Below are 21,476 nucleotides of genomic sequence, written 5' to 3'. Positions count from 1 at the left end.
TCTGCACCCACCCTCTGGAACTCCATCCTACAGTCTCTCTGTCTCGCCCCCTCCCTCACCACATTCAAGACCCACATCAAGACCCTCCTCTTCGATCCTGCTTTCGATCTGCCTGCTTCCCCCCTGCCCTCCCCCACCCCGACCCTCAGCTCGGATTCGAAACTCTTATCTTTCCAGAGCCTTGGGACATCCTCCCGACGTGAAAGGCGCTTTATAAATGTAATTTTGTTGTTGTTTTGTTGTCGTTGGTTCCAATCAAAGTTGCTATCTGAAACCTTCATCTGTGATATGTAGACAAATAATGATCATATAAAAAATTCCGATTGCCAAAGGTTTGAAGAGCAGACCTAAAACCAAAATATAAAAATATACTTTTATTTCAGCTGCATCCTGCCTGCCCCCACAATATCTTTGTTTTCCTCTCCTTATCTGATTCATGCTAAGGTAATGCTGCACAGGTGATTCCACTCATTGGCCTCCAGTACCAAAAATGCATATAATGGATTTCATATTGAAGATGAGTAATGAAACGATCACTATTTTCGATAAGATGAGGATTTTATAAACCAAGGTTTATAAAACCGCCTCAATTTATAAGAGAGGGGAATTTAAGGGAAATTACAAGATCACAAGAGATGTTTGGGTGAAGATACCTTTGATCTCATCCTTCCAGAATGCCCTCCAGCTTCAAGCCGTTTCTGAAATAAATTGACATTTTGACCTCTCCCATTCTTGCAAACACGCTATTCGGGCTATTAAGTATCTTCAGTGTAAAGAAATACTTTCTGGTGTCTGTCCTAAAATTGCCCTTTACAATTCTGAACCTGTGCTCTCTTGACCTGCTGCCATTGTATTTCTCAACATATACTCCTCTTATTTTTTCTATCCTATTTAGCATCTTATACATACCTCTGAGGAGTTCTGCACCACAATCTTGAGATTCTAGAAGAGAATGAGTTAAAAACAATGTAAAACCAAAAAAAACCTTGCATATGATCTTATGCCTTATTAAGTTGTCGAGACGTCTCAAAGCACTTCATGTCTCAAAGTGCTTCTTTGAGGACTTGATTCATTCTTCACATACACATGCAACATCTGAGCTGAAATAAGTGACATGTACAATACGAAGTAGGTGGAATTTGTCAGGTGTTCATTTAAAGGATGAGTCAATTAAATAAATAAATTAAATATAATTTAACTATCAGTGTTCAATACCTCAGGATAAATTTTAGAAAATTCTGATGGTGCGTGCAGTCAAAATGTAAAAAAACTCAGTGTATTGTGTTCACATCAGAATATTAGTCACAGCACTATTATAGAAACCAATTTAAGGATGAATCTGTTGTAAAAATTCTCTAAACAATTTGGAGTAACTAATTTATGAAATATGTATCCTGGCTTCGTTGAATTACTAAGCATTCATACCGCATTGAAACATGGCACAAAAGTAGCTGTTTTTAAATGGGACAGCAATCATTGAAATTGTTGTAAAAGGTGTGTAGAGGATGTTAGTCACTTCTGTAAATAATTCTTTAGCTCGCCCAGGGTCAATAAGTTAATGATTTTTAGAGTGCATTAGCAAAACTGAACTCGTCCCCACCCACCACAGTTACTCCAGTTATAATGTTTTCTGTTGTGCTCAGAGCTGAACTGACTGGATAAAAGTTAAATCATTACACTGCTTCACACAAAATAAATAAAATAGAGTATTTGACTTCCTTGAAAGATAACAGACTGAAGATGAGATTACGTGGTGTTCTGTTAATGCCTGCCAACTGACATTCTTAGAACTTACTGCAAGTAGGGTAGTGTGAGTGGTAAGAGCAAGGTCAAGGCATAATCTAAATGTTGTGGAAAAATATGACTGAACTACTTATTGATTTATTTAGCCTTTTATATCAGAGTTCTTCAATCAACATTCTGGTCATCTCAACTAACTTCTTTACTCTGTTGCATGAAGGACTTTGGGGCTCTTCAGTTTGTGAGCAGTAATTTGGGGGCTGCAGATGTTACTATGATGGTAGTTCTGGTGCTGGTAGTGATTTTTATGTCATGCAAGAAAGGCAAGATGGCAAAGAGAGCCCAGTCTTTATCACTTGATGGTGTTGGTGCTCATAGATGTTTTAGTGTGTAGTTCCGAAATTGATAAAAGCTGTACCTACCATGTGCTTCTGTGAAATGTGGGTGACATACAGTTTTAATCCATAAACCAGAGTGCCAAAATGTATCTATAGATGAGCAGAAGTTATTGTAATTAATTACTGTATATTCAAATCAAAACTTAGTTTGGTTGAATATTGCACAGAATTATGGTTGAGATTAATGTTACAAATAGTCAACAGGCCTATTCGCTCAGGAGGCATATCAGCACAAGCTTGATGATAACCCGAGCAAAAGCAGTGAACTGGATACAATCTAAAGGATTTGCTTCACGAGATAGGTTTCTGTCCAAATACCAGAACTGATTTCTTGAGATGCTAACCCAGGCTGGCTTTGCAGAGGTTGAAGTGGCTTCTAAAGGGTAATGGAGTGGAACTTAATAGGCCACATACAGTAAAAACAGTGCCTCTGAATAGGGCTTTTGCACAACAAAAGCAACAATGTGATTTATGTTTTAAAAAGATGAACCGTAAAGTCAGGCTTTGAAAAGACTGGAATTGTGCTGCTGTATTCAGCCAACAAACGGAAAGAGTGGGAAGGAACAAATGACTTAATTAATGTCTGATTACATTTTGAACCACTGAACCGAAACGAGCAGACAGAGCTGATTCCAATTAAGTTGATACAGCTTGGTAAGCAACTGCTTGTGCTCTGAATAGAAATAGTAATAAAAAGATTAATGCCGTGCCTGTAAAAAGGCACTTAAAAAAAAGTGATCACTTTTGAAAGTAAATTGGTGAATGGGGAAGAGGGAGGAAAGGACATTCTGTGCTGTCTTTAGGAGGAAAATGCACTACCGGCTGCACTTGGGAATATGCTTGTAAAGTGTGGCAGGGTGAATTAAGTGTTAATAGGTTGCGCATGCATCTTGTTTGACCTTGTGAGGTCATTTCAGCAAAAGAATGATCAGTTGGATATTCAGAGCAGCTGTGCAGTGTCAGGATGCTGAAAAGGTGTGAATGAGGATTAGTAAGTGTCATGCAAATCATGGAATCAGACTCTCTCTTGTGTAATGTAGTGTGTTACAGTTTACATTGAACCCTGGTTAATGTATAACTGCTTTGCCAAGAAATAAAGTGGATCTGTGTGTTGGCCGCCACAATTCACAGCATTCTGAAGTCCCTAATGGCAGCTGTGCCCTCTGGGGGGGCGTTGAGACCAGGTGCTCCCTCACACAGCGGGTGACCAGAGGAGGGCAAATGGTCTTAGCTCATTCTCAAAGTTAACTCGAAACAAGCAATTTTGTGTGACAATGCCTGTAACAAGTAGATGCTGTCAGAAATTGATCATCGAACTGGCCACAGTTCTCTAAGCATAGAACTTGAGAAATTGTGCTAATTCCCCAGCACAGAATTTGCTGGAGAGATGAGTAAGGATGATGCTGACTTACCAGATCTGTGCAGCCATGAATCAATCATTCTTTTAAATTCGTTCATGAATTTCAAACCACCTTTAAAATGTCTGGCAGTGAAGAAAAAAATGCTTGCTTATTAGCAAGTTGCCAATCGCTTTCAGTCATTACAATTTTTTTAAAAAGTTGTATCCCAACTTCACAACTGAAAGTTTGGCTTTACTGTTGAATTAACATGCATCAGTCGCCTTGAGAACTACTGCCTAACTTTGTTGTACCTGTCCTTTTTGTGACCTTTGTCTTCCTACCCTTCCTTCAGGGATGTTGACCATTGTGTTAACACAGCCTCCTATTTTTATCAGATATCAGGGTGCCCAGAAGTATCATGGAGTCAGACACCCCTCAAACGGCACTTAACAATCTTGTATTTCTGCCCTGCATCCAAACTAAACCTGACCTCAAGAGTTTACAACAGCAGTCCTATCCTACTTGTTACACCTGGCCTCAGGCACAGCCTGGCTTTACCAATGACCTGCACACCTCATGCAGGCAAATGAAATACCATAAAAACAACTCATCAGGTTTTGTGCTAGCATTTGGAAGAATGCTTAAGGTACAAATGACATGCACATTTAGCATTGCATTGCTATTTTGTAGCAATTAAGATATTGTCTATCTGATATTTTCCCTTGTTGCATTTCTTGCCACACAATTGTGATAGATAGATTTATTTTACCTATCTATGTTTTATTTCACAAAGTTTAACTTCAATGGAAGCCTCAACAGTAGTGACAGGAAACAAACCAGTAAAGGATTGACCAGGGTCTAAATCTCAATTCTAGTACTTTTTTTCCAGACCATTCTGAAGGTAATGAATAAGATCCAATAGTTAAAAGCCTTTAGGTCTGCATAAATTTACTTTTTGGGTTTGCTTGACCTCTCTCTTTACTTTATTCCACCCAAAAGCTAGAAAGTGTTCGGAATGTTCATCAATATACAATACAATACAAAACTACATTTGTAAAGCACCTTTCACTTCGGGGGGATGTCCCAAGGTGCTGAACAGTCAGGGATTAGGACCCGAGCGGGCGGGGGCATGGGGGGAGTCAGGGAGGGTGAAGGGCAGAGGGTAGGAGGGCTTGAAGGCCAAAGGCATGGTTGAAGTCTTGAGACGTTCCTTGGAGGCAAGGCAAGGAATGCCCATAATAGGCATTGCAGAAGTGAGCAATAAATGTTGGATAGAAATTATTGACCTTGGAGAGAGTCATACATTGGCTTAGTCCTGATTTGATGGGATCCATTCCAACTTTGATTGTGTGCACCAAAACCCAGGATGAAAGATTCAAGTTATGGCAGGTGGATGTCCCTGGAGTAACAGCTGGCTTTGGATTGTCTCAACATTCTTCATAGTCCACTGGTATTGACGTTTGCTCTCATGGTTTAGGTTAGGTTATCCAAACCCATTTTCATTCAGCTTTTTTAACCTGCCCCTTTTTACTATTTCCCTGAGTTGCTGACACACAAACAAGATGCAAACCATAATAGAGTGTTACTGGTTTGTCATTGCTGAAAAAGATCTTTTTTGTATTTACGGTGAGCCAGGTTGGGCACAATACAAGAACACAATTGGAATGGAGCATGTCTAAATGATGGTGCTCAGAAAGATATTATGTTTAAACAGTGGTTTGCCAGGATGTTTGCGCAATGGATAAAATACACAATTTAAACAGATAGTTACCACTTTGTGGTGTTCAGAGAGATTACATACTTACACAGCGCATTTCAGTCATTTATAATACAAACAAAATGTTTACTGAAACAGAGGGTTACCATTTTGTGGTCAAACAGATTATATATGTAAACCAGTTTGCAAGGCTGTTAAAGAAGCTTAGGTGTAGTGTGCATTTATATTGTGAATATACAGTTTATATGTGCAATTTAGTGGTATGTCTTTTAGCTGGATTGTGTTGTCCAAAGAGTATATCTCTGATATGGTATTTGCAATGATGGCTGGTGTGAGTTGATCAAGTTATGGGTGAGTGGGGGAAGTGGTAGCTATCTGTTTAAATTGTGTATTTTATTCATTTCATAAACATCCTGGCAAAACACTGTTTATCCTCATCGGCCTTCCCAACTCTTCCCTTCACAAGCTGCAGATCATCCAAAACTCTGCAGCTCGTGTACTCTCACGCACCAGGCTCCGTGACCCCATCACTCCCACCCTCGCCCAACTCCACTGGCTCCCCATCCCTCAGAGGATCGAGTTCAAGATCCTCGTCCTCACTTTTAAGGCCATCCATGGCCTTGCCCCCTCCTACCTCTCTGACCTGCTGACTCCCTACCAACCTGCCTGCTCCCTCTGTTCAGCGGGCTCCGGCCTGCTCCACGTCTTCCGCCCGACCCACCCTAGCATTGGTGGCCGGGCTTTCAGCCTCTCTGCCCCCACACTCTAGAAATCCATCCCACGGTCCCTTCGCCTCGCTTCCTCCCTTGCCTCCTTCAAGGCCGATTTCAAGACCCTTCTCTTCAATCGTGCCTTCGGTCGCCCTCCCACCTCTCTGCGTTCCCTCACCGCTACCCCACCCCTTCCCCATGCTCAGGTCCCGACACCTGACTGTTCAGTGCTTTGGGACATCCTCCCGACGTGAAAGGCGCTCTATAAATGTAATTTTGTTGATGTTGTGGAAGGAGGGAATTAGTTTCTCTACAATGGTAAAAAAAATCTTTTTTTTGTCAGCAGTGATGACGTTTTTAGACTTTACTGACGTCAGTCTGCATTTATTGAAAATACCCATTCGAATGGGTTATCCTTGTTGGAGACAAGGTCTCATTATCTTGGATGAGAGCCAACTTTCTACAGCTGAATGTCAGCAAGACTGAGGCCCTCCTGAATGGCTCGCGCCAGCACCTCAGCGCCTCAGGCACTGGCAGCATCAGCCTCCATAGTTGCATGCTCCACCTCACCAAGCCAGTTAGGAACCTGGGCATCTAGTTCGACCTTCAACTGTCCTTCCTCCCCCACATCTGCGATCCTTTCTGCCTTCCCCGACCTCCATAACATTGCCCGACTCCGCCACTGTCTCACCCCTCAGACTCCCAAAACCCTCATACACGCATTCGTCACCTCAAGGCTCGACTACGGAAACTCCCTCCTTGTTGGCCTCCCCAACTCTTCCCTCCACAAGCTACAGATCATCCAGAATTCTGCAGCTCGTGACCTCTCCCGCTCAGTGACCCCATCGTCCCCACCCTCGCCCAGCTACACTGCCTCCCCATCCCTCAGAGTATAGAATTCAAAATCCTCGTCCTCACTTTCAAGGCCCTCCACGGCCTTGCCCCATCCTACCTCTCTAACCTGCTAACCTCCTATCAACCCGTCCGCTCCCTCCATTCTGCAGGCTCCAGCCTGCTTCAGGTCTCTCACCCTACCATCGGCGGCCGGGCTTTCAGCCTCTCTGCCCCCACTCTTTGGAACTCCATTCCACAATCAATGATTGTTTGTGGGATATTGCTGTGTGCAAATAGACTGTCCGATTTGCCAAAATTATCGTCACAACACTTTGCATCTTATGCCTGTGAAGTGCTTTGAGAAGTTTTGAAATTGTGAGCATCACACCAAATGTAAGGGTTATTATTGGAATGCTCTAGAAAGTTATAAGTATTGATGAGCAATCACACGCACTGTGTTTCCATTCAGGTTCTTTCCCTGATGTCAAGTTCTAAGGTATCTGTGTTAAAGCTGAGGAGACTGGTGAAACACTTGCTGAATCTAACGTTTGATCCAATGTTTACGAAATTCAGTCACTGGAAAATATGTAGTAGGTAGAAAAATGTGTGACAAGCCTACGATTGCTTCCTGTCAGAAGTTAACATCTTCTGTTTGTTCTGTCTCTCCAATATTTTCTTTACTGCTGTTGGTTTTGTGCTTGTGACCATGAACGTAATATCGAAAGACATCATGATGTCTTCAACTGGAATGTTTTTCAGCTGTGATGTTATTTCAGCAAAACTGAAGTCGTTTTGGCATGTACGTTTTCAAGAGCACTGCAATTTGTTTGACAAGTTCACACAAGGATTTTTGTACATGGGACCAGTGCATTTTTTGATCAGCATTAGAAGCATTGATTGGACAATGGTTTACAAGCTCATTTTAGAGAACATTTTTGTGAGCTAATTGCACAGAAAATAAGTTTCTGTGGACTTTAGTCACAAATTAACTATTGTTCAAATGTTGAAGACAGAAATAAGTTAAAATAAAATTTCCTGTAAGATATCATTTAAAAATCAATTCATTCATTTCACTCTTTCTTGATTTGCTACTTCTTCATAAACACATATCGCACAGAAGAAACTTTCCATTGTACAAGACAGCCTTGTTATAATGTGGTCATCTAGGTCCAATGTCTCAGGTGCTGCATTGTAACAAAATCCGGGAAAATGACTAATTTCCCCTGACATGATTTCCTTGCTGGTCAGCCTGATCGTGTGTTGCGTCCCTCATTTCTTTCGCAAAGTGATGTAGCTGTCCTTCCTGCGCAGCCTGAATAATAATATACTAATCCTTGCATTTGATGTAGCTCTTTTATTACATCGTTGAGATGTTTCATTCGTTGATAAGATCTGCATTTTGCTCGTCAGCTTGCTGCATCTGTGAACTCGATAAGATTTGAATTTCCGGGAATTCTGCTGTGCATTGTGTGCACTATTTCTGTATTTGATTTGCATCAACGGGATATCATTAGAACAGATTTGTCAGATTATGTGCTCTAAGAACAGAAAGTACCTTTGCATTAGTGGTCGTACTAATCTGTTGAGTTCAACCAGATCTTATCAGAGCAAACTTTCCAGATTCTGAGGAAGCAACCAATGCTGTTATTTGTGGTAGTGGTGAATCAGATCATGTTGTATTGGGGGTTGGTCATTTGGTCGCAGCACTGGGTTTCCAGGTTAGTTACATTGAATAAACTGTATGCATTGCTGGCCTGGTTGTTCACTTGACTTGTCCGTTATGTATTGTTTTATCCTGTGGTTTACCACCATTGTAAAACAGAGACATGAGGGTGGGTATCTGTGTTCCTGTGTTTTTCTGGACTGCTTCGCACATTGTGGGGTTAGTGGTTTCTCAGACTACGAACATATGACATCATTTGGCCAGTGGTCTATTTAAGTGTTACACAGATTACATTATCAGATCAGTGGTTTTGTGGACAACCAACTATGATTGAAGCAAGCTACAAAGCGCTGCTGTGGTTATTAAATGTTCATTCTTTGAATCATATTTTTTTCTCAACTAATGCTGAAGTAAGATTTAGTAGGCATTTTTATGATGCTGCTTAATGTGACAATTTTACACTTTTCCAATAGGTTCTACGGTATTTTATAGCTTCTATTCATTGTAGCCTTAGAAAAGCTAACCCGTCCACAGAGTTAATAGAAACTAGAACTTGGACAAGGCAAAAAAACAACAATTATTTTGTCAGGATGAAAGATGCAATTTGTAGCGAGCATTCAGAGAGCTGCCATGATTTATTCCCAAAGGTTTATCCGTATCAGCTGTCATTGGCTTGAACTCCTTTTGAATTCCAGCATGACATCACTATCACCTCCAGACATTTCCATTGCTATTCAGTGTCAATGATTTAACTATCGTAACCATAGTACTGTGGGGACAGCAAAGCCCACATGCAATCTCTTGTCCCACATACTCTAGTAAACCACTGGCACATTGATATTTGCTTTGTATCTAACAGAGCTGGTAAACCACTAAGTGCTGTAAAGGGTATTTTGAAACAAATTTGTATTGCAAAATTCAAACATCTACCAGAAATTCTTGCCATTGTTTCATCTTGATTTCTTCTTTATTGGTATGTTTCGATGTTCTGTTATTTTCTCTTTGACTGTTGTTCTTTCCTAGCTTCAGTACTCTCTCCATTACCCCCTTCTCTAATCCCTATAACTTTTTTTTTGACCCATATAAACTCCCACCGATCACTCTGGTGTGCCTGAACACTCTTTCTCCGGGCTGCTGGAACTCTGCACTGTTTCAGTTTTTTCATCTCCTCAGAATGCCAATGGTCTCCATTTCTTGTCTCCCTGACCCTTGAGTTCACTGTAGTTCAGCTCTAGCTGCTATTGCTGTCTCCTTCCGACTGAAACTCTTCAACCTGTGCCAATTGCAAATCGCATGACTGACAGTTATTGAACTCTAGCCATGTGGTGTCACTGAGAAGTGCAAGGGGCATGTGGTTTATTACTAAATGTAATCCCAAATGAAACATAACTTGTGTACTTAAAAATCAGCATATTAGCGATGTTTGTATATGACAAGAAAATGGGGAAACAGGTATTGCTTTCTACTTCGGAGACCTTGGATTGAATCCAATCGAAATCGACGGTTTCCCTACAATTCTTCATGGCCACAGGCCTACTGACCAAATATGCCACAATTTGACTTTAAATGGTATTTATACATGGCAGAACATAAGGATAGTTGGTGTAGGAAATAAAATTGTCCTACTTATGAGGCAAGGGGTGCTTTTCAGAAATTGTGCAGCAGTACCATTAGTTAATGTGGCAAAAAAAAATTAGATTCATCCCATTTTATAATATTCACTGGCCAGAATGATCTGCCTAAATGGAGTTGTTCTCACACCATTGACCATTTGGTTGTCAGTATAAAATGACAGTGAAATCCAAATTAAAATCACAATAGAGGCAGTCCTTTACCTTAATGCTGCTTCATGGATCAGCTGCATCCACGGGTTCTCTGAAATTGTAAGACAACAACAACCTGCATTTATATACCCCTCACTCAGGATGATATCTCGAAGTGCTGTACAGCCGATTTGGACGATGTGACCATAAGCACAGTAACTATTCAGGTGGGATTTAAAGATTGATAGAGAGGGTGTGAGGTACAGAGATTGAGATGGCGAGTTCCAGAGATTAGGAGCACAGTATCTGAAGCCTCAGCCACTGATGGTGGCACAGGACCCCTGGCAAGCCAGTGTCAGATGAATCAAGTGGCAGGCAGGGTAGTGGGGTACAAGCGGGTCAGAAAGATAAGGGGTGTGAAAGGATTTGGATGTGAGGGTGAAGATCTTGAAGCGTTTGCTTTCGGAGATAGGGAACTAGTGGAGACTGGTGAGGATTGTATTAGTTGGACCTTGTGGATGATGGACCTGATGAAACCGGTGAGGTGCATTTGAGAATATGTAAGAGTTGCACATGCTCACACTTTATTTTAATACAGCAATTCTTTGATGTAAAAGAGGCAGCTTTCCAAAATCCTGGAGCCCAACTATCCGCATCATGTCTCTACTTAGACAAGACTTTAGTGCTAGTTGTCCACAGACCAGTTTTACTACATTCCCTCCCTCCCCCTCCCAAAAAGCATCATGACATTGAATGAACTTTTATCACGCAGTTAGAGAATTTGTGAAGATAGCCTCAAGAAATACTGCCATTTTCTATAATTGCCTTCCCTCCAGCGACATTCCTGTTTTCAAATAGATGAGCTCTCGGAATCAAAAAGATAATGATAGTGAGGTTTGTATAACTTTAAACTCTAAAAAGAGTTGACTGAAAAGCAAACCACATTCAGGCAATTTGTAACTTGTATTGTTTCTGGTTCCCGTTTTAATAAAGGGATCCACAGAAACATTCTTGTTGCATACTGTTTTCTTTGAAGCTCCCATGATAAAGGAGGATTTGCAATTGCCTTTCTATTTCTCCCAAAATTTGGATTAGTATTCACGACCAAAGCAACATAAATTATTTTACCCTACGTGTCAATGTTTAGAGTACATTTCAATTGGCTGATAGTTTAGGTAAAAAACAAATAGCAGTTATATAAACGTGAAGGTATCTAGCCTGAAGCATGTCCAAGAAAAGATGAATGTAAATGTAGTAAAACCCTTATTTTCTCTAGATCTTTCCCAGAGCAATATAGAACCCCCAACGAAAACCTCTGAACAGCGCTCAATGTCACAGGTCCACTTTTTGTTCATTCACTAGTGTGATAAGGGCTTATTATGTAAGGCAGACATTGTTGTATGATAACATTATGTCTCAACTGCATGAAGGAGCACGCACCACTTGGGGTGAGCGGGGGAGGTGATAGAGCTGGAGCTAATCATTGCAGTGCAAAAGCAGTTTCTAATTCCTTCTTGTGTGGTTAAAATACTTCTCTATCAAAAGCAGTGGGTGCATGTTTAAATCAAAATGGATGACTACGGCTTGCATTTAGACAGTGGGTTTCAAGTCAAAGAATGTCTGAAAGTACTTGTCAAATATGATGGTAGACACCAATTAGGGAAACAAGATTTAAATATGTTGATTAAAAGCAGTTAAAAAGACGTGTACTGGGAGGTTTCTTGAAGGCGGGGTGAGAAACAACAAGGCCAAAGTGTTCATTGACTAGTATTCTAGAAGAGAGGACTGATTGTTGGCTAAAGGATTGGACACTGATAATGATAGGGGAGAGTACGGCCTGGACTGTAGGACTGTGAAAGGTGGGATGGCGACATTGAGGAATTTGAAGTACAAAGACACAGAAATCAAACTCGATCCTCTGAGACACTTGAAGACAATCATGGTTTTGTAGAGCCTCAGGCAAGTGTAGGATGGCAGTGCATGTGAACTGCAAACCAGAATGGAAGAAATGAGCATAAATAAAATAAGAGGTTTCTTCATGTAAAATCAGCAGCCTCTCAAATTTGTTACATTGGAAGTAAAGCTATTGTCAGCCACATTTTGTGTTGTTATTCGCAAAACTTAATGAAAACTACCAAGGTAATAGTAGCACAGTATTTTGGCTATGTGCGACTCTAAGACCTGACTTTGGAACACAGGGCTTCCAGGCTAATCCTATGATGATTGCAGAGAGATGTTTCGTATGCCTCTATTGGCTTCTTTCTGCAACTATGCTTTTTTCTTGAAATTAATTTTGTTGTCAATGCTGGAGGACGCACAGAAGTTATTCAGTGCTCTGCCCCCGGCAGTTCTTTCCCAGCACTGCAGTGCATAAACAGCTCCTGACTGTTGGCATGTCAGAGGTGCAGCCTGAGTTGCTCCCTGTCACCTCCTGCTCTGTAGGTCTTACTTAATGCAGCTGTAGTCTTGAAAAAAAATTTCTGTGAATGAATGGAGTTCCACAAAACCACATCTTGTGTTTTCTCCAGTCTTAGCCCCAGTTGTTGCATCAAAATATATTTGAAACCCAGATGAATAATTATAGTTTTTTTTAACGTTGACGATTTATTCTAGTCTTCTCTTCTAAGTCAATGTTATGTTTACCATGTTGTGATCTGTCTCCTGGCAGACCGCAATATAATTTGTTCTTTTCTCACATTGGCACTTGGAGTGTAGGACTGTAATCCATCATGAATGCTGTAAAATGAATCCCAGTAGCATTTGTTGGTACAAAAAATATTTTTTCCCCAAAAATCACTTGGAAATGTTTATTGATGGAGCTGAACAATGCCATATTACTTTATGCAAGCTCAGTATCAATTATAATGAACAATAAAAATTGGCTTCCCCTCCCCGTTCTCTTGTTCCTGCTAATTAGTCACGGAACGTTCCAGTTGATGGTTCAAGGACTCCTTGAGAGCAGTCACCTCTGCAGAATACTAACATTGGTTACAATTGGAGACTGAGTCATTCTAATTGTTTCACGGCTCTGGTAATTCCAATGGACAGCGTGAAGGAGCTAAATTTACATGCACAGTAAGGCTGAAGCCCCCTGAGTTAATGATTAGATCTCTGTTGATGTTGTTTCAGCTCTCGGAGACTCCGAGACTGTCAAGCTCAGTAACCACTCCAAACCAGTTTCCTGTCAAATGTTCAAACAAAAATATTAAAACAAAAAAGACAGAAATAAACAAAAGCGATGTTTAAGTTCATGACTTTTTATAAAGCTGTTCAGGAGTTTTAAAGGGGGCTTTGAAGGTGACGCGTAAAAAGCTTTGAAGTCTTGTTGTGAGGGTTTAAATTTAAAGTTTAAATTATTTATGAGGATTGTATCTCTGATGCGTTGGAGTTTTCCTTTCGTGGCAGCATATGGGGTGTACCTTGTCCTTGTTTGATTCCTATGGGTATGTTGGACAGTATATTTACCAACCAAGCCACAGGGCAATTTTCATCTTAGTTTATTCAAACTGTAATAACTTGTTGCTACAGACTTGTTTTGACATGTAGACAGAAATTCTGGTCAGCATTACTTGCAGCACCTAAGGTGATGGCAGGCATTAACAGGATTTCCCCATAATAATCGCTCATCGCCAGAGGTGCTATACATAACACCAACAAGAACTTCAGCCAAATGGAGCAAATGACATACATTGTCAATTGCATACAAATTTACAAGACATATTGATGGCCCAGTTTCGCACACGTACATTTGCCTCACTACATTTTCACTCGTATAAAGCCAGTTTCACTAAAGTTGGCGGCAACTGAGCTTTGGAACAACAACAACTTGCACTTATATAGCGCCCTACACACAGGGTAGCGTCTCAGAACGCTTAACAGTGATGGAGCCTGGCTCCGAGCCGGGGGGGGATAGGGAGGTGGCCGTAAGCATGGTTGAAAAGGAAGGTGTTCAGGCGGGACTTGAGAAAGGGGAGGGGGCAAGGTGGAGAGATTGAGGGAGAGTGTTCTAGAGTTTCAGGGCATAGTGGCTGAAATCGCGACCTCCGATAGTGGGGTGGAGGGTGCGAGGGACAGGCAGGAGGCCGGTGCCAGTTGAGTGGAGGCGCCAGGTGGTGGATTGGGGAGTGAGGAGGCCGGAGAGGTAGGGAAGTGCTAGAGAGTGAAGAGATTTTAACACGAGTGAGAGGATCTTGAAGCCAATCCATTTGGTGATGGGGAGCCAGTGGAGCCTGGCCAGAACTGGTGACATGTGGGTACGGAGTTCAGTCCGGGTCAGTATGCGGGCAGCAGCTTTTAGAATGAGCCGCATCTTTTGAATAGTGGAGCTGGGAAGACCGGCAAGGAGTGTTTTGGAGTAATCCAAGCGGGAGGTGAAGGACAGCTGGGGAAGGACAGGGAAGGAAGGACAGCTGGGGGTTGAACCGGGCGCCTAGATTGCGCACTGGTTCGGTGAGTTTGAGGGAGAGCCCACGGAGGTTGAGGAGTTTAGATCCACAGGAGTGAAGACGTTGATGGGAGCCAAAGTGTATGGCTTCCATCTTGTCCACATTTAGCTGCAGGAAGTTTGCACTCATCCAGGCCCAAATGTCTGCCAGACAAACTGATAGAACATCGGGGGACCTGGAGTTGGTACTGGAGGAGGCAAAGTAGATTTGTGTGTCATCCATATACATGTGGAAGTTTACCCCACGTCTGCGGATGACATCGCCCAGAGGGAGCATATAGATAAGGAAAAGAAGAGGGCCAAGGATGGAGCCCTGGGGTACCCCACTGAAACTTAAAAAGTTTAAGTTTAGAAGTTCCTCAATGGCCCTTACTGTTGATTAATATAATTAGAATTAGTGTAACAACTTGTGATGCTCAAAATCAAATGGCGTCCAGTGATGGTTAAGGATGCTCTTTTGTGCACTTGCACAGACCTCTTCTTTGATTGCATGCAACCCTAGAGTTTATTTCCTCGTATAACTTGCCAGCTAGCTCACATCGCTGTACAATGGCCATTGCATGAGATTTGCACCCATTGTATAATTGAACCATTACTCCTTTAAGTTCATACATTGCACTATTTCCAAGCATAAGCTCTGGAGGCACCTGTAATCTGACTGCTTTGTGCAGGTTAATGATATTTTTCATGACACAGCTGTTGCAACACATTTTTTGCCTGGTTGAAGATTGTTCTTGCATAAAATGCGTTGACTGTTGTATATTGCATGTGGTGAAGAAGTATCTGATGCCATTAGTAATCTGAATATAAATATTACTTGTGTTTGATACAGAACCTTCTCATGTCATAACAGAGTTACTTACTTGAAAGTTGTCAGCCTTGCTCAGTTGGAAGCACTCTCATGTCTGAGTCAGAAGGTTGTGGGTTCAAGCCCCATGTTGGAAATTTGAACTCATACTCCAGGTTATCATTTCATGACAGTGCTGGTGGAATGCTGCATTGTCGGAGATGCTGTCCTTCAGATGAGACATTTAAATGAAATCCCGTCTGGCTGTTCAGTTGGATGTTAAAGATCCCCTGGCTCTAGTTGAAAACAGAAAAGAGTTTCTCCATGTGGTCTGGCCAACATTCCACGAGAGAAAAAAATGTGTTCATTCACGACATGGCAGTTTGTGGGACATTCCTGTATGATGACTGGCTGACATATTTGTCTACAAATACAGTCACTACAATTTACAGAACAAACTCTGAAGCTGTTTAAGATATTTTGATGTGATCAAATGCTAGGGTTAGAAGTATAGTGTAACACTCACATAAGTCGAATCAGTTGGGACCATAACATTTAATATGACTTGCACAACGTCTGAGTTGGAGGCAAACTGTATAAATCGTATAAAATCCGATTTAATCTAATCTAAACTGCGCATGCATAACTTAATGCAGCTGGTAAGTGTGCATGTGTCCAAGGGTCAGAACATCATTTCCCGTGATTCAAGGCAGCCACTAAGTACAGGAGTAATGGAGGATATGGGAGCGGCATTACGAGTTAGGAGGTGATTAGTTTGAGTATTGCAAGGCAACCTAAGTGGTTTTGATAGGAAACTGAATGGGACTCAATTGAATTTCCGATTTAGGCGATTATATGATTTATAAAGATAAGACTTATCCAAGTTTTACTGTAGGCAAACATAGCAGCTAATCAGTGCAGAATCATTCAGTAAACTGTAATGAGATAAATGACAAAATTTAATTTGCTTTTTATAGCGAGTGAGTGATATGGACCAAGCCACTGAAAATTCCTTGCTCTTCCTCTGAAACCTGTCACGGAATCTTTGACATCCACCTGGTCCAGGAAAACAGACAGACAGGGTCTTGGTTTAAAATCTTATCCAATGGGCAGCATCTGTAACATAGGGCTCTCTCAATATTGCAACAGTTTTTCAGCCTTGAAAAGGAGCTCAAATCTGAGTGTGGGCCTTGACTCCTTTACTATCTGAATAACTTGTTAATAGAATCAAGATTGTTGATTATCAGTGTCTCAAAAGGTCCTGCCCTTGCTCTCATCTAACACTAGGTGCTTTTTTGGAAGCCATAATAATAATAATCCTTGTATTTGATATTGCGGCTTATTTCATCTTCGAGACGTCTCAAAGCGTTTCACAGTAATACTGTAAAGTGAATTGACTGCATATTTTTGTGGGTGAAACGCAGCAGTCAATTGCATACAGAAGTGTCCCACAATCAGTCGTGGATTGAATAACTCCATTTTTTAAAGGGATTATTAGCCCCGGATCCACCAATTGACTAACAACCAGGTTCCTACTTACTACTAGATAAACAGAGGTGTGTAGAGTAAGGAAAGTTGACCAACGTTTCGTCCTGCCAGGAATCAAACTCGGGTCTTTTCACATGGGAGGCGAATGCTATAAGCACTAAGTTACAGGACTCCCCTAGCCATACACTACCTACTACAGCAAAGGCTCAAAGTTCTGTTTCTTGAGTGAACACTGTGCATGTTGTGCAGCAAGCAGAGCACGTACTGTTCACTGCGGTGAAAATGGAGCAAGCGTTTGCACTGAAGGAATCAAGGGCGTAAACGTTCTGCATGTGCTGTATCATGGCTTGCATTTGTAAATTGTGGTAAAGAATTGCTTTCTTCTCCTTAAAATGTATCCAGCTTTAGTTGCTATGTTACAGAGCAATTTAGATCATTGACAGAAACGGCAATACTTTGGCTTCTCCTCATTTCTCTCCCCCTCCCCTTTCATTTAAGCCTGAAAACAATTAGTTGCCATGACACTTTTTTCTCTTCGTATATTGGCAGTGTAGTTTCCTAAGCAGTTCAATGTATATGCAACAGTGTGCTTTTTCTCCAAAATAGTTTTTTGTTATTCAGACATTATACTATGTCTGTTAATATTAAAAGTATAATTTTTATTTTTCTTGGCACAAAATTTTGAACATTCATTAGTGTGCATTTATTTTCCTTCCTTTTTTGTGCATTGACTGTTAAATGGCAACCTCTTGTGTGTAAATAAATACCCTGGAGCTATTTTAAACCAAATACAGTATAATTTGTTCATGTTTTGGGTAATAAGAGCATCAGATGAAATTTAGGTCCATATCCTGCCACCCCAACCTTTTGTGTATTTATTGCATTCTACGGAGCAGAAACAAACAAGGATCATGGCCTAGCTTCCAGTAACCGTGGAAACAGTAGCTTTTCATGAGGCTTAGTATACAATAAAGTGCTCGAGTGTCAGAAGGATTAGAGCCTTTTTTTTACAACCTGCTTTATTTTCTCCCTGTCAGTGGGCAGATGAACAAGGCGGGGGGGTGGGGGGGAGGTAGTAATGTGAACATTAGGTTGGACTTTCTTTAATCTCTTGTAGCACTTATGTTCCTCTGCTGGTGCTCGCAGTCATCCAGAAGCCTGAGTTTCATGCAACACTCTAACAAGGAACTTCATGTTTATTCATGACCAGCTTTGTTGGCAGACAGGTGCTTGGGGAGAAGAGAAAAAGAAACGGATTGAGAATTTCGATGCTTGGATTTCAAAACAAAATTAGCAAAAAAGAAGAAAGGTTTTTGCTTGGGGAGGGGGGGGTTATAAATTGCAGAATGTTGCCCAGCGTTTGTAGCTTCCTGTTACATTGAACAGTAAGGTGTGAAATCACTGGTGAGATTCCCCACCCTATGTTCCCCACCCCATATTGTGAAATTGTCTTGCAGAATTAATTGTGATCTTTGTGGATTGATTTCAGGAAAGGAAAGGGTGATGGGAGAAGATGAAGCTTGGAGTGGGGGTAAGATTTGGGACTATCAGAGTGATTATTATTATATCAATAAAGGTTCTGCAACAGTCCTTGAAGATACAGCAAAGTGTTTGCTGCAATGTTGGATATCAATTGAGTTAGTACATTCTACCTATGTAGCGGTTAATTTTTGTCTTGAAAGATAATCTTTTCTGAACAAGTGTGTAAAGTAATTGTTTCCTTTGCCCATTTCCTGTTACAACATAGGGTGTGTTGTGATAAATATTCTCCCTTCTAAAAGCATTAAACCCGGGATGAGTGAAGAATGGACTGTTTTCATTTTGCAGTTGAATGTGTCGTTCTCACCCGTACTTCTGCATTGTTATTGTTTTATTACCATTAAAACAAAGATGATACAAACATTGGACCACCTTATAATTCCTTAATGCTGAGTACCACAGTCATGAGCCAGTGGGCAGTGTTTGCCATCCGGAATCTGACAGAACAAAACATCGAGAATCAGCAAGTAATAGCCCAAATGGAGCGCCAAGGTGTGGCAGACAGCACCATGCTGAAAGGCATGGGATTTCAGGCAGAAGAGCGAAATGGGAAGCTCTATTTGAAATCCTCGAAGAACAACCCATGATTGCAAGACGAAAAGGATAAAAGCTTCATCGTAAAGCTCAAGGTGGTTTCGTCTGTCATTTTTCCAGTTCTCATTAGCTCTTATCCCAAAGAGAAAATATAGAACTCAGTGTCGAAGTGGAGTAATGATAGGAAGTTGATCTTGTTTGAAGAGCAAGAGATTATTTAACAATGTTTGGATTATAAGCAGTGTTGATAAGCACTTCGAGTCCTGAATTCCTAGATGTAAGTGAAATAGATGAGGTTTAAAGATCAGCAAACATTGGGTTGGTAACGTACAAGTAAACATTTTTCCTCACAAAACGCATGGGATAAATCAGCAGGAATTATACTTGACTCAACAAGAGAAGACGTGGATACAATTCAACTTGGCACGAAGAAACAAAAACAACAAACCAACATGAAACACAATAATAATATCTTACAGGTTTCATTAATCAAATGGCTGTGCGATTTAATGTGGGGGCTCCAGTGAGGGGAATGATTTGCTATGGGGTATACTTTGAGAGAAATGTGAAATGCTCGACAAGAAAGATAATGTGAGATTAGAATGTGATGTCAAGGAATTAAAGGTTATAATCTGCTACATAACCATGTGCTGTCTAATTGCTATTTGCGTCCATCCATGAGCAGGTGCCAGTTATGTGTTCCTCATTAGCAAGCACAAAATAATAGTTAAACACAACAAAAAATCTCTTTAAACTTTTTCTTTCTTCTTTATATTTACAATATCTTTGATAACTGCATTGTACCAATAGGAGTATAGACATAGTCATATTAATTGAATGTGCACATGCTGGATTTTGTGTTTTACTTGGTTGATATTTTGTTTTACTATAACCTGATGAAATGGCTGTGTGATTGTTTTGCAGCCGGTTTAGCTCTGAAGATCAGGTATCAGAAGATGTGCTTTTAAAGATGGATCTGGCCCTGGATGTCATCTCTCACCTTGTGACCACCAGTATTCTGTCTTGCAGCCCAGTTACAAGTTTTCCTGTTGAGTTTTGCTGGGTTCAAATGTGATAGTTCAGGTTGAAAGAATATGATGGTGATACATAAGAAAGTGGTATCACGTTTGATGCAACCCAATGCTTCAGCCAAGCAGAATTTAGCATTGGTGTACACTAAATTCTGAGTTGGAACTAAATTCATCAACATTCTCAGACAAAATAGGGCCAAATACTCTATTCTGGAGATGCCAGACATCTAATGTCTTGTGGTTCCTTTACACAAAATAATTGTTGAAGTATGGGGTAAACTTGAACCCATGTTCCCTTTAGGGCCAACTAGGGTGAACCATACCCTGAATTGGAGAGATTAACACTGGGTAGCAAGCCAGGTTTGGAACTCATTTTTTTTTAAACTTAATTCAAGAACGTGGTGAACACCAGCTTTAGATTATGAGAAAATTTGCAGGCCTGATCAGGGTGGAATTTTTTCGGAGTCCTACGTTCAGATATTTAGAATTAGTTTGCCAATGTGGGATGTACAGCAAATTGAAATGCATTACTAAAGAAAAGTATCTAATCTCTATGCTGGTCATTCTGTTCTCGTCTCTCATCAAAACTGATCCTAATTTTTTAAGCATTACAGAAACAGCTGGTGGCATTTTGTATAGGTTCAATCGTTGTTTTTCACTTCAGACCAGTTGTTGTTCCCCATTACAGCACCTGAAATTAAGGTAATAAGTGTGTGGAGCTACAATAATACTTCTTCAAATAATTATAATGTACATTGTGTCCTAGAAAATTTAAAAACGTTGACAGTGGTAGCCCAAGCAATAGGTAATATGAAATCCAAAACATACTCAGACAACTTGCCAACTGTATTGTGAGAAGCATCAACAACTGTCCTTCAGGGCAGAATTACTAGCTTTGCCTCAACTTGAATGAAAGAGAATTTAAAATTACAAAAGACCTGCAGCTTGTTTGAAGAGCTGTGGGTAAGGGTGGAGGGGGAGAAAAATGTTCATGAGATCTTGCTGCGCATCAGAATTTGTGAGTTTTCATTAACCCTGAATACAAACTTCAGTTAAAATAATTATTATTATTTAAGAAAAACTTTGCATCAAGAGACATTGGAAACATGGGATTGTACAGAGCCAGAAAAGACCAATGTAGTCCATTAGCATGGATTACTCTTAATTTTTTTTAAAAAAAGGTACTTTATATTTACAAGTGCTCCTTTTAGATTTTTGTTCCTCAAGTACTTTGAGTTAACCTCACTTACCAGTCAGTACTAGGTACACAAATGATCCTTTCCTCTAATTCCTTTTGCGTTCTCCCATTTGCCTATCCAGGTAGCTTCTCTGTGCATTACAGCACATGCTTGTTTCTTTGGAAGTCATTGTGACAGGTGTGTCTATCTGGTGGTGTCTGGTGCATTAAGCAGCAACTACACCTAAGAAATAGAGTGATTCATGAAGAGAAACATTAAAAAAGTAACTTTGTCAGGTATACAGGATTTA

General features: G+C 40.7%; 1 protein-coding gene across 3 annotated transcripts in view; it reads left to right on the top strand.

The window, feature by feature from the left end:
- The window catches only part of atxn10 (ataxin 10), a 121,538-nt gene extending 101,941 nt beyond the window's left edge, over positions 1-19,597 (top strand). For all 3 annotated transcript variants that reach the window (XM_007894691.2, XM_007894692.2, XM_042335622.1), the window contains exon 11: positions 18,826-19,597. In XM_007894691.2, the coding sequence (XP_007892882.1) occupies positions 18,826-19,010 (185 nt within the window). In that variant the 3' untranslated portion in view covers positions 19,011-19,597. The remainder of the gene's footprint in view (positions 1-18,825) is intronic.
- The last annotated feature ends 1,879 nt before the right edge of the window (positions 19,598-21,476 follow it).

This window comes from Callorhinchus milii, unplaced genomic scaffold (genome assembly GCF_018977255.1).
Source record: "Callorhinchus milii isolate IMCB2004 unplaced genomic scaffold, IMCB_Cmil_1.0 Scaffold5, whole genome shotgun sequence".
Classification (NCBI taxonomy): Eukaryota; Metazoa; Chordata; class Chondrichthyes; order Chimaeriformes; family Callorhinchidae; genus Callorhinchus; species Callorhinchus milii.
This window is presented reverse-complemented; position numbering and strand designations above follow the sequence as displayed.